Raw genomic sequence first — 14,574 nt, 5'->3', positions numbered from 1 at the left:
GTTGTAAAGGTAATTTTTTCCCCTAAATATCTTCCCTTACCTTAGTGCAGTCCTCCTTCACTCACCTCATCCTTCCATTTTGCTTTTAAATATCATTATTTCGTCTGAGAAATCCTCACTTCCTGTTCTTCTGTCTGTAACTCCACACAGTAATGCGAGGCTTTCTCCCTGGTGTGGAGTGTCGTGCTCGCCCCCCCCCCTTGGACTACAGGAGAGTCAGGACGCTCTACATTGTAGATAAAGAAGCTGTGTTTTAGTGGGTGTCCTGACTCTCCTGTAGTCAGAGGGAGGGGGCGAGCACGACACTCCACACCAGGGAGAAAGCCTCCCATTACTGTGTGGAGTTACAGACAGAAGAACAGGAAGTGAGGATTTCTCAGAAGAAATAAGGACATTTAAAAGCAAAAATGGAAGCATGAGGTAAGTGAACTAGGACTGCACTAAGGTAAAAAAATTGTACCTTTACAATCCCTTTAAGTGGATAAAGAGTTCTACAGTAATGCGCTTGGCTGGTGCACCTTCTTTTGTGTTTGTCTTTAGCCCTGGTTTTCCCCAATTGAAGAGGCAGCAAGGCTTCGGCGCATACATTGGTGTTCAAGTTGATGGAAACCTACAGGTCATTTTGGGTCGTTGAAGGTGGAATCCATTTGGGCTTCATGAACATTGGGACCGCCAGGATGATTTAGCGCAGATTTTTTTGCACAAACATGAATCCTGATGGAAGAAATTCTTGAAATGGACAATGACTGACCTTCATGTGATGAGGGGCGTAGTGCAAAGCTTGGCGTAAGCAGTCTATGGCTTTTTTTTCCTTCTTACTCTCCAGTACAAGGCGGCCATACTGGATAAAAACCCACGATGTCTGGTTCTACAGGGTGAGGGGAAAAAGCAAAAAAGGGATGAGGGGACATCAACAGAAATGAACACTGAAAGCATTAATTCGCTTGTTACAATAAGGCAGTGGTTCTCAACCTTTCTAGTGCCGTGACTCCTTGATAAAATTTCCCAAGTTGTGGGGACCCCGAACTGTAAAATTATTTTCCTATCGTGGGTTGTCGGCACAAGTAATTTGAGCCCTAACCCACGGACATTTAGCGCTCCTGAGTTCCTTTCCACTCGTACAATATTAAAACCCCTTATAGTACATTTATAGTACTCTCTTTGTTTCTCCTTTCTTTCCCTTTTATCTCTCTCTATCCTCATTTCTTGTTTGTTTTCACCATCCCTCTCTAGACGTCTTTTTTGTTCTCTTATGCCGCATACACACGATCGTTTTTCGGCATGTTGGGGTGATATACGGTAGTTTGGGGTGGCACAGGGCAAGTTAGGGTGGCATAGGGCAGATTGGGGCGGTACAGGGCAGCTGGGATGGCACAGGCAGGCTGGGATGGCACAGGGCAGGCTGGGATGGTACAGGGCAGGCTGGGGTGGCATAGGCAGGCTGGGTGGCACAGGGAAGGCTGGGGTGGTACAGGGAAGGCTGGGGTGGTACAGGGAAGGCTGGGGTGGCATAGTGCATCTTGGAACTCTATGTAGTGACACTGCAGAGTAACTTACTTACATAGCATGAATGCAGATGAAGACCCGGGCTTGTGGGCGGGGCTGCTGTGTCCTCACCTCTAGCAGCTTGAGCTGCAGCATCATCGATGGTGAAGGAGTCTGTGGGAGGAAAGAGGAGGCAGCCACACCCACAGCTCCGCCCACCAACTCCGGCTCACACGGGGATAGCCTGACTGAGGAATGTTACAGGCAGCCTCCCCGCACGGCTAGATGCCCTGCTCGCACCGCCCAATCAATACAGTACGGTGTTTAGCGGTGCGGCGGCCCCGTTGTCACCCCTCTGGCGGGTGTCACCTGCTGGGCATGTCACCTGGGTGCGGACCGCACCCCCCTAGCAACGCCTCTGATCGGACCAAGGCGGACCGTAGAGTCCGTTGTCATCCGATCTGATCAACGGATGGAAATAGGGTTTTCCTCCGTCACACTTTGGCGAATCGGATGTCAGCGGGCATGTCACCTTCTGACATCCGTGGCTCCATAGAGATGCGCGGAGCGCCCGTTCAGGTCCCCTAAAAAACTGACAGGTGGACCTGAACACCGGTCCGCCCTGTGAAAGGGCCCAAACTCTTATAAATGCAAAAAAAAAAATGGATAACCTAGCGGATTGTAGGATAAGATTATGTAACATTAAATGTCATATATCATAGCTTCATGGCAGCTATTTGACACAAGTAATTGAGAAATTAAGTTGATTGAAATAATATAATATAATTATGTCATCTATAATAGAATTGAATGAACCTATAAAGAAATATAACGTTAATGTGTTGTAGAATAGCTGGAGGAATAATTTATGCTAAATTAGGGCCAAGTTTCTCTCTTGGCTTTATTTGGTTCGAAGGTCAAAAATCCCAGCCATTCAAAGCATCTCTATTACAGTTGGTAAATCAGATAACAATTAATCTACTATTACAGTTGGTATATCAGATAATAAACCATAATAATCTACTATTACAGTTGGTTTATCAGATAATTAACAAGAATAAACCTAGTAGAGGGGATAGGGCCAAGAGGGGAGAGAGAAAGAAATGTCCAGAGACCAATGGTTAGAGAATCAGGTGAAGGTAATCATAGTAGAGGGGTGGATATTATAATATCTCAGGGAGAAATTAGTGAACAGTCCAAACCAGGTGTTCTGTATTTCAGATGACAGACAAGGTCCTGGCAGTGGCATCGGAAGCCTAGTGGGCTGTAATGACCATCAATGCAAATCACATGAGGTGTCCCTGGCCATTGCTAAGACCTTGGCTCACATGGGGGAGGGGGAGCAGCCCAGGGCCGATCCTAGGCAGGGTGCACAGAGTGCATTGCACCCAGGCGCCTGCAGAGGTGGGGGCGCCAAACATCTAACAGACTCTCTCACAGAAGCCCTCTCTGTGTCCTCTTCCTGTATTTTGTTTATTGTTAAGAGATCATGTAAGGATCCAAGGGTAATGAAGACTTCATGGGGGAGCATCTCTGTGGTTGAGTCGTTGCCATAGAAACATTTGTAAAGGGGAGGAGTTAGTAACATGACGACGACCAATGCGGGGGCGCCAGAAATTTCTGCACCCAGGCGCCTGTAACCCCAGGATCGGCCCTGGTAGCAGCCAGTCTTTCTGGAACCGAAAGCTTTCCAACATCCCTGACTAATAATGACAGAAAAAAAAAACAAAAAACAGCTTTAATCACCTTTTCCAGCATTTTCATTATTCTGGCTCCCACTTGCTCTAAAGATTGTGGTGGGTACTTGTCCTTGCCAAGGTTCTGTAAAACCTGAAAGATAAACACGTAATGGCATCAACAGCCTACCAGGGAGAATTTGGGTGTACTGCATGCACAGAATAGGAGACAAGACGTGGGCAATAGTATGTGGGACACCTCAACAAAAAATGAGTTCAAGTGTTTCTAGTGAAGGGCACTGGTAATCCTACTGCATACAAGGAGACATTAGACAAGGCAGACAATTGGGCACTTCCAAACTGATCTAACAAATCAACTTTTGGCTGAACGGCCCAGATTCCCACAGACACATTCCAAGATCTTGAGGAAAGCTTTTAGGAGGCCAACCCATTTTAATGGCCGTGGTTTGGCCATGGGTCCCCAGTGCCAGCCCATTTTAATGGCCGTGGTTTGGCCATGGGTCCCTAGTGTCCGCCATGGGCCCCCAGCGCCAGCCATGGGCCCCCAGCGACAGCCATGGGCCCCAAGCGCCAGCCATGGGTCCACAAACGCATAGAACCCATGAAGGTGAAAAAAACACTTACCTCTTTCAGCTGGCTCTCCCCAGTGTAGTGTATAGCAACTCTATTGGCAACCCCGTACAGGTGATCCAGTGTATGCATACTGGCCGCCATGTTGGCATTACAGAGAGGCTCCACCCCTGGTTCTTGCAGCGGAGTGGCAAAGTCCACATGTTCTGTAATGCTAAGAGAAAAATTCGAGAGTAAGAGAAGAACATTTCATTTTAAACCGATGGAAATGCAAACAATGTAAAGGGTTTTGTACATTATGTGAACAATTTGCCTTCATTTTCATTAAAGTGCATCTAAAACCAAAACATTTTTTTTAAAGGTTTTGGAAAATGCGGTAAAGATTAGAACCCCTGTCAGGTTTTTCTGTTTTAAAGCTTGTGGTCCCCGCCAAAAAGGAACAGACCTAGGATGACCCCCCAACCTAAAAGATGTACTTACTCTATATTTTTTGCGGATACAGCCAACCATGTACTGGCTACTGTAGACAATTCAACACGGCGCAACTTCAGGCACTCATCTGGACTCGGCCATCCAGACTGCGGTAATCGGGTCGTCTGCCTGCGTGAGATGTGCACAAAAGTCAAAAGATGAGAAAAATCCAAGACAGGACATGAATAATAAGTCGCTGTACTTCTACTGAAGATTCTTCAGCAAACAACACTTCTGGTCGTATTAATCACCTCTCCCCCCCCCCCCCCCCCCTGTGCTCAGTGGCTACTCCCGCCGTCCCCCTACATCACTATAGGGCACTTTAGCGGACATTGGTGGGAGGAACCACTGAGCACAGCCACAGACCGAGACTCCCGTAGCGTTGGTTTCTGAAGATTCTTCAATTGATAATTTCACTGCAGATGCGATTGGCTGTGCAGACAGAAGAGGCAACTATCCAACGTGATCTTTGAAGGTACAGCTTAATTTTTTATATTCAAACTAGGGGTCGGCAACTGGTTGATCGTAGACACCTGGCGGGGAGACTGTGACCTCACTTTGCCGCCAGCTCCTGTCCTTACATTAGAGAGGCAATATAGTGGGGACCTTGGGAACTAGAAAACCAATGGCAATCACCAAATCCCAAGATGTGTGTGTTAAAGCAGTGACAAAAAGGTGGGCCGGGTGGGACTTGTGCTGCAGATCCCTGCAGGTTGGGAGTGTGTAAAAGGCCAAGTTTGCTGCCAGGGGGCAGCATGCTGCACACGTGTGCCAGCTGTAATGACAGGTCATCAGTGCTGGACTGGCAGTGTTATAAAATACGTTTTCTGCTGCCTACAATGCAAAAAGAGTGCAGCCCCTGGCAGCAAAACCTGGCATTTTACACACTCCTTGGAGGCATCCTCATTTGTCCCTGCAGGCTGGGAGTGTGTAAAAGGCCAGGTTTTGCTGCCAGGGGGCAGCAGGCTGCACTCTTTCGCATTGTAGGCAGCAGAAAACGTATTTTATAACACTGACAGTCCAGAACTGATGACCTGCCCCCCCCCCCCCCCCAAGGACTTTGCAGCTCTGCCCCCCCCCCCCAAGGACTTTGCAGCTCTGCCCCCCCCCCCCAAGGACTTTGCAGCTCTGCCCCCCCCCCCCCCCCAAGGACTTTGCAGCTCTGGCCCCCCCAAGGATTTTGCAGCTCTGGCCCCCCCAAGGATTTTGCAGCTCTGGCCATTTGCGATGTGTTCCAAGTTCAGCAGAGGTGCCCTCAGCCCTTTACGAGTATTTACGAGGCTCTCTGGCACCCCCCCCCCCCACCTCTGCCTGCATGCGGTATTGCATACCATTGAAGGTCAATCCGGAACAAATTTTAGTTTTCATTGACTTCAATGGGGAAACTCGCTTTGATGTGCGAATACATCGGATTACGAGCATTCTCCCGGAACGGATTATGCTCGTAATCCGAGGTTCCACCGTACTTTCCTTCCACCCATGGTGGAAGGAAAGAAATTTGCATAGTCAATGGGCTGGTTTAATCACAGCCGTTTTTTTGCCGTTTGTGTCCCCATTGGGGAGATCCATGGGCCCGGTGGGGGGGGTCTCCATAGGTTAAATGTGTTCTATGGACAACAGTTAATGCTTTGATTGGTCACCAATAATTTTGTACATATGGTCGCCTTTTATTCAGTGCAGAAGAGACAGGAATAAAAGGTATGCTAACCTTGTGGACCCGGAGCAGGTATTTTTGGACCACTAATTTCCAGTGCAGCTTGCAAGTCATCACTTCCTCCATCAACAGCATCTTCATAAGCCCCGTATGGAAGGTCCGCCATATTATCCAATTTTGGCTTCTTAAGACGTTTGACTTGAAAAGTAATCTGCAAAATATTAAACAAAGGAAAGGATGTGTCATGTCTCCGAGGCAAACTTCTAAATAATGTCTAGCATAGCTAAAGATGAATACCAGCAGCAAGTAGCTGTATCCCCTGAGGACGTGCGTACAAAACGTGTTGGGAGGGTCTAGCGTGCCGACGTCACACAGCCCCTTCTAAAATTCGGATCAGCCGCCATTACTGTGAGTCCGGACCATTTGTTTTAATCATGTGGATTTATTTATCGATTTGTGCTGGCGGTTTTAATAATAAATGGCTGTACTATATACCTCATCTCGGGCTTCGTAGTGTGAGCTTTTTTTGGTCTAGGACCAAAAACTTTTCAAACAAAGGGCCACTTTATTGTCCTTCAGACTTTAGGAGGGCCGGATTGTGACCAGAAGGGGATATAAAATGTCACGGGCCCCCATCCGTGAGAATATGGCCTCAGGGATGGGGTCAATAGGAGGAGTATTCCATCATTGTTATCAGTGGAAGATATAGCGCCCCATTGTTGGTGTCAGTGGGAAGAATAGTGCCCCAAGGGCCGGATAAAGGCTAGCAAAGGGCCACATCTGGCACTCGGGCCGCAGTTTGGAGACCCCAGGTCTAGGAGTTCATGCTCGTGACTTGAAGCTGTATAGCGGAGGAGAGGGCATGGACACAGTTATAGCTATTATACATGCCTTTGTATTTTAGCTGTCTGTTCAGTGCATAAAGGTGGAGCAGGTTCACATGTCTGATGATAGAGTGGAGGTACTTTAATATTTTGCACTTGGGGACATTGCTTACTGATCTTTGAGAAATACGTTTTGGACAGTGTATTTTACTATATATTTATTGGACACTTTGGTTTACGAATATTCCCCAGAACACTTTATAATTTTAATTTTGTGTCACTATAGATTATATATCAATATCGAGATCCAGATAGATATCGAGATCCAGATAGATATCGAGATCCAGATAGATATCGAGATCCAGATAGATATCGAGATCCAGATAGATATCGAGATCCAGATAGATATCGAGATCCAGATAGATATCGATATCGAGATCCAGATAGATATCGATATCGAGATCCAGATAGATATCGATATCGAGATCCAGATAGATATCGATATCGAGATCCAGATAGATATCGATATCGAGATCCAGATAGATATCGATATCGAGATCCAGATAGATATCGATATCGAGATCCAGATAGATATCGATATCGAGATCGATATCGAGATCCAGATCGATATAGATATCGAGATCCAGATCGATATCGAGATCGAGATCGATATCGAGATCCAGATCGATATCGAGATCCAGATCGATATCGAGATCCAGATCGATATCGAGATCCAGATCGATATCGAGATCCAGATCGATATCGAGATCGATATCGAGATCCAGATAGAGATCGAAATAGAGATCGAGATCGAGAGATATCTATATATATTTAAGCGCTGTACTATTATTTTCTAATATTAAATATTTCCATTATTTTATTGCAGCCATATAAAAAAAGTTCCTTACCCATTCAGCTTCATCATCATCATCATCACAGTCGCCAAAGCAGGAACCCGACTGGCCATCCTGAGTCCCTTTCTTCAACACTCTTATTCCCTGAAGGTCCATTCGCCTGCCTTTAAGCTCCAGGGCACCTTCAAAGGCTTCTAGGGGCCAGGAGTTTTCAAACTCGTCTACCAGGGCCAGCATCTCTTCAGACATTGGATCCTCAGGGGCGGGTTCCTCTGTATTGTTTGATTCAGCCAAGACAACATCTAGGGGGGAGAGAGGAATTCACAAAGTAGGAAAAAAGGATGACAAAGGGATTATCCATGCTAATAAATGCTGTATATGTGCTACTGTTGGTGCTCCCAGTTGTATCCGATTCCCTATAGAACCTTTAGAACGCCCTTCATAACAGTATTTAAAGTGACCCCACAGGATTATCTACCTCTTCTTTGCCCTTAGACATTTTTCTTATTTTTTTCTTTCTTGTACATTTTCTGTGTCCCTGTATCCTTTAACCTCCTCCAAACCATGTAATGAATATATGCAGTGACAAGAAAGTGGGCTTTAACATCCAACCGCTGCACATGTGCATTCATGATGGAATGAGGTTTTTGTGCCGACAATACCCCTCCAGCACAATGATAAACTTTCAGGGGGGACAGCTTACATTGATCATGTGTTCAGGAAACCAATATGTGTCCCATTGTTATCAGTGGGCGCAATAGTGCCCCTTCATTGGCATCAGTGAGCGCAATACAATAGTGCCCCTTCATAGGCATCAGTGGGCGCAATACGGGCACTGTATTTTTTTAAATCCTTACTCGGTTTGCGAGTGTTGTCTAGCAAGATCAGCAGGATTCAAGCCAAATTGGTGTGCAGTACCTTGGGGGGGGGGGGGGGGGGCGCGGGAGACGTTCAGAAATTATTAATTCAATATTGGGAAAACTTGGAGATCCGCCGTTCTCCGAGCCTTGCAGAGGTCAGCCGAGCTGTCCTCAGGCCTTTCCGTGAGTTCCCGCATGCGGTATTACATGTAGGGCTGCAACCAACGTTCATAATCGATTAGTTGGCCGATTATTGTTTCGATTAAACCACTTAAGGACCGCCACCTGCAGAAATAAGTCGGCAGAATGGCACGGCCTGGGCACAAGCACGTACAGGTACGTCCTCTAGTGCCCAGCCGTGGGTCGCGGGCGCGCGCCCGAGACCCGGTCCGAAGCTTCGCGTTCATGAGTCCATGGACTTGATCGCCGCTCGAGTCCTACGATCGGTCCCCGGAGCTGAAGAATGGGAGAGCTGTGTGTAAAACACAGCTTCCCCGTTCTTCACTGTGGCGCCGTCATTGTGTTTCCCTATAACAGGAACACACGATCAATCAATGACGTCACACGTCCAGCCCCACACCACTAGCGGCTGATTCCCGCGGCAATCCCGGCGGCTATAGCGCTGCTATTTTTAGCGGCGTTATACCGCCACCGCGGCTCCCGCCCCAGCCTGAAAGGGGTCTTAGTGGTGCTTTACTAGCACATTGGGATTGCAGATGAGGCTTCGCTCGAATACCGCTCGAAAAACGCTGCAATACCGCTCGAAAACGCTGCAATACCGCTCAAAAAATGCTGCAATACGCTCGAAAATGCTGCAATAACGCTCGAAAAATGCTGCAATAACGCTCGAAAAATGCTGCAATAACGCTCGAAAAAATGCTGCAATAACGCTCGAAAAATGCTGCAATAACGCTCGAAAAACGCTACAACGCTCGAAAAACGCTCCATTGAAATGAATTGAAAAGCACTGTAAAAACTCCTTACCCTTTCACACCAAGGCACTGCAAAAATGCCCTAAAACGTTAGAGTCTTAGTGGTGCTTTACCAGCACATTGGGATTGCAGATGAGGCTTCGCTCCGAAAAACGCTGCAACAACGCTCCGAAAAACGCTTGCAACAACGCTCCGAAAAACGCTGCAACAACGCTCCGAAAAACGCTGCAACAACGCTCCGAAAAAACGCTGCAACAACGCTCCGAAAAACGCTGCAACAACCGCTCCGAAAAAACGCTGCAACAACGATCGAAAAACGCAGCAATAACGCTCGAAAAACGCCCCAGTGTGAAAGGGGCCTAAGGGGTTCATTTTTTTACTGTGGGACAGTGAAAGTGATATTTACAGAAGTGATTTGCTTTTTTGTACTACAAAAGAGCTAATTTTATTTTATTTTTTTAACCCCATTATGTTACTGGTCGATTAATCGATTAAGAAAATTGTAATCGATTATTTTCACAATCGATTAGTTGTCGATTAATCGGTTAGTTGTTTCGGCCCCAATTACATGCCATTGAAGTCAATGCGGAACAAATTATTTTCGTTTTTCCATTGACTTCCATGGGGAAACTCGCTTTGATATGCGAGTGCTTTGGATTACGAACATTCTCCCGGAACGTATTACGCTTGTAATCCGAGATTCCACTGCACTTCCTTGCAATCCATAGTTCTGGTCTAGTACGTTCAACATTCTCATATAGATGTAGTGGGCGTGTCACAAACGTTGGCCATATAGTGTATATCCAATGTGTTCCTAAAATCAATATCCTCTATGTCCATCCAGAATGTAAACGCGTATTCTGATTGGATGGGAGTCACTCCACCCCTCCCACTATTTCTGAGCTTTTATCATTTCCAACAAGGTATGAAATCAGACTGATGCTTACTCTCGAGATGCAGCGAGGAGCTGGTACTTGGGTCTGCCTCCAGGTCCTCGGAAGTCTTTTCTTCTTCTTGGGAGTAAGGCTGGAAGTATTTCTGAGCGCTGCGCTCTCCATCGTTCAGAGGAGACTGGCAATGTCCTGTTAACACAAGCCGAAAAATTTTAATTCAGAAAAAAAAAAAAGGACTACAAACCTAGTTTAAAACAACCCTCTATTAGAGATCTCCAAATACCCAATATTGAATCATTCCTCTAAACCAGGGGTCTACAAATAAAAATGGAAGATGGCGCTTGTGGGCTTCACATGCCCACAAGCGAGATGGAAAATGCCAGCAAAGCAGAATATACAGTTAGGCCCGGATTCTCATACGAGTTACGACGGCCTATCTCCAGATACGCCGTCGTAACTCTGAGTCCGAGCCGTCGTATCTATGCGCCCGATTCTTAGAATCAGTTACGCATAGATTTGTATTAGATCCGACCGGCGTAAGTCTCTTACGCCGTCGTATCTTAACTGCATATTTACGCTGGCCGCTAGAGGCATGTACGCTGATTTACGCCTAGAAATATGTAAATCAGCTAGATACGCCAATTCACGAACGTACGCCCGGCCGACGCAGTACAGATACGCCGTTTACGTTAGGCTTTTCCCAACGTAAAGTTACCCCTGCTATATGAGGCGTATATGAGGCGTACATGCGGCGTACCAATGTTAAGTATGGATGTCGTTCCCGCGTCAAATGTAATTTTTTTTTACGTCGTTTGCGTAAGTCATTCGCGAATAGGGCTGGGCGTCATTTACGTTCACGTCGAAAGCATTGGCTTCTTGCGGGTTAATTTGGAGCATGCGCACTGGGATACTTGCATGCGCCGTTCGTAAAAAAGCGTCATTTACGTGGGGTCACATAAAATTTACATAACACACGCCCACATCTACCACATTTGAATTAGGCGGGCTTACGCCGGCCTATTTACGCTACGCCGCCGCAACTTTGGTTTGAGAATACGGCACTTGCCTGTCAAAGTTGCGGAGGCGTAACGTAAATAGGATATGTTACGCCCGCACAAAGATGCGCTCTCCTACGTGAATCCGGGCCTAAATGTCCAGGTGTGCAATCACCACTCAGATGATTTCCCCTTTCAATATATTGTATTTTATTCAAATGAATGAAAATATATATAATATATAGATATATAGATATATATATATATATATATATATATATATATATATATAGATATAGAATACACATTACTGGCAGGCAGTACTGGTGGGCACTAATGAGGCCGATGTACCTCTTCCATTGGGGACTGATGTCCCTTACACAAGAGCCGGCGATCGCCTTTTTTTTTCTCCTCGCGCTGTCGGCGTGAGGAGAAAAAAAAACCTGATTACTGAGCTTTGTTTACATCGCGTGATCAGCTGTCATTGGCTGACAGCTGATCACGTGGTAAGGGGCCGGCCCCTTACTCGGATATGCGATTACACGAGTCTCAGTGACTCGGTGATCATAGTGCGCACCCTGTAGGGAACGCGTGTAAAAGGGAAGGACGTCTATTGACAGCCTCCCGGCAATTCGCGTCATTCGGCTATAGCGCGGGCGCGAAGTGGTTGATATTTCTGCTTTCAGTGAATAAAAATGGTTCCTATGGTGTATTTTTTCATATAGTCCACATAACAAAGATAGAGGTACAATGTCAGGGCCAGATCCACGTAGGGCGGCGTATTTTTAGGCAGGCGTATCGTAGTTACGCTACGCCGCCGCTACTTTGAGAGGCAAGTGCTGTATTCACAAAGCACTTGCCTCTAAAGTTACGGCGGCGTAGCGCAAATCTCCCGGGGTAAGGCCGCGGAATTTAAATGATGAACAGGGGGGCGTGTTTTATGTAAAACAAGCTTGACCCCACGTAAATGACGCTTTTTTCGTACGGCGTATCACGTCGTATTTTCAAATTAAATTACACCCGCTCAATGCCTAGACGTCGTGAATGTAATTTACGCAAAGCCCTATTCGCGGACGTTTTACGTAAATGACGGAAAATTCTACGCTGGCTTGACGTCCATACTTAACATTGCGTACACCTCAGAGCAGGGGTAACGTTACGCCGAAAAAAGCCTTACGTAAACGAGGTAAAAAAAAGCGCCGGGCGGACGTACGTTTGTGGATTGGCGTATCTAGCCAATTTGCATACTCGACGCGGAAGACGGAAGCGCCACCTAGCGGCCAGCGTTAATATGCACCTAAGATCCGACGGCGTACTAAGACGTACGCCAGTCGGATCGAGCCCACATTCAGTCGTATCTTGTTTTGCGGATACAAAACAAAAGATACGACGGGGCATCTTAGAAATTACGCGGCGTATCAATAGATACGCCGGCGTAATTTCTTTGTGGATCTGGGCCCCCCGTTTCTTTTTGCGCACAGAAAAAGTGCAGTTTTTTTTTTTTTTTACACAGAACTTTATTTCTGAACTTGTTTTGGCGTCTTTGTTTTGTATGGACCGTTACCGACATGTGGTGAAAATTTCACGTCAATACCACCTTTAGAAATAGATCCACCTAGAAAAATAGTGACGCGTTCAATACGTTATTTTATATAAGCGCCGCGTCCTACGAAGGTCAAAGTTTTCCAGAAACAACGTATGAGTCAGGAAAGGCACCCGGCTTGTTTGGCAACCAAACACAAAAAGAAAAGCGCAAAGTTCGTCAATGGAGAGAAGAGGTGCTCGCAGGTCTGGTTGAGACGCGGCGCGTTACGCACGCCATCAGTCACTCAGATGACTCTTAAACACTCTGACAAGCAGCTGAAAGCTAAGAGCCAATTATGCCCTTAAATGACTCAGCGCTGAATTACCCGGGATAGATGGGCCCGGCATTATCCCAAACACAATCCGCACTTTTTCTGACATTGTACCTCCATCTTTGCTGTGTGGACTATATGAAAAATACACCATAGAAACTATTTTTATTTACTGAAAACAGAAATATCAACCACTTCGCGTCCGCGCTATAGCCGAATGACGCCAATCGCCGGGAGGCACTCAATTGACGTCCTCCCCTTTACACGCGTTCCCTACAGGGCGCGCACTATGATCACCGAGTCACTGAGACTCGTGTAATCACAGATCCGAGTAAAGGGCCGGCCCCTTACCACGTGATCAGATGTCAGCCAATGACAGCCGATCACGCGATGTAAACAAAGCTCGGTAATCAGGGTTTTTTTTCTCCTCACGCCGACAGCGCGAGGAGGAAAAAAAAAAAGCGCCGATCACCGGCTCTTGTGTAAGGGACATCAGTCCCCAATGGAAGAGGTACATCGGCCTCATTAGTGCCCACCAGTACTGCCTGCCAGTGCCCACCAGTAAAAAATGCCACCTATCGGTGCCTATCACTGCCACATATCAATGCCCACCAGGGGTGCCAGTCAGTGCCTCATCAGTCTCACCCACCGGTGCCGACCCTCGGTGCCCACCAGTACTGCCTACCAGTGCCCACAGTGACCACCAGTAAAAAGTGCCACCTATCAGTGCCCTTCACTGCCACATCAATGCCCACCAGTGGTGCTAGTCAGTACCTCAGTCTCACCCACTGGTGCCTACCAGTGGCGACCCTCCGTGCCCACCAGTACTGCCTACCAGTGCCCACAGTAAACACCAGTAAAAATTGCCACCTATCAGTGCCCATCACTGCCACATCAATGCCCACCAGTGGTGCCAGTCAGTGACTCAGTCTCACCCACTGGTGTAGACCCTCGGTGCCCACCAGTGCTGACCCTTGGTGTCCACCAGTGCTGCCTACCAGTAAAAAGTGCCACATATATCAGTGCCCATCACTGCCACATCAATGCCCACCAGTAGTGCCAGTCAGTGCCTCATCAGTCTCACCCACCAGTGCCGCCTCATCAGCGTACATCAACGAAGGAGAAAAATTACCTGTTTGCAAAAATTTATAACAAAATATAAAACAGTTTTGTATTTTTTTTTTTTTTTATAAATTCGGTCTTTAACAAAAAATTTAAAAACTGCAGAGGTGATCAAATACCACCAAAAGAAAGCTCTATTTGTGGGGGGAAAAAAAAGGACGCCAATTTTGTTTGGGAGCTACGTCGCACGACCGCGCAATTGTCAGTTAAAGCGACGCAGTGCCGAATCGCAAAAAACTGGCCGGGTCCTTTACCTGCATAATGGTCCGGGTCTTAAGTGGTTAAAATCAGGGTCTAATTTGTTAAGAAATTATTGTCCTTCTCTTAAAAGATAAACAGCCAGATTCAGAGAGAGTTACGC

The 14,574-nt window shown here is 46.8% G+C and overlaps 1 protein-coding gene across 1 annotated transcript in view; it reads right to left on the bottom strand.

Annotated features, from left to right (window-relative positions):
• Window positions 1–14,574, bottom strand: part of LOC120917032 (tetratricopeptide repeat protein 17-like) — a 79,640-nt gene that overhangs the window by 3,468 nt on the left and 61,598 nt on the right. The window contains 10 exon segments of the mRNA XM_040328020.1: window positions 752–813; window positions 816–849; window positions 851–868; window positions 3,232–3,315; window positions 3,807–3,966; window positions 4,233–4,329; window positions 4,332–4,352; window positions 5,932–6,088; window positions 7,610–7,857; window positions 10,295–10,429. Of these exon segments, the coding sequence (XP_040183954.1) occupies window positions 752–813; window positions 816–849; window positions 851–868; window positions 3,232–3,315; window positions 3,807–3,966; window positions 4,233–4,329; window positions 4,332–4,352; window positions 5,932–6,088; window positions 7,610–7,857; window positions 10,295–10,429 (1,016 nt within the window).

Source organism: Rana temporaria, chromosome 11 (assembly GCF_905171775.1).
Source record: "Rana temporaria chromosome 11, aRanTem1.1, whole genome shotgun sequence".
Lineage (NCBI taxonomy): Eukaryota > Metazoa > Chordata > Amphibia > Anura > Ranidae > Rana > Rana temporaria.
The sequence above is the reverse complement of the archived record's forward strand: the minus strand, read 5'-3'. Positions and strand labels throughout refer to the sequence as shown.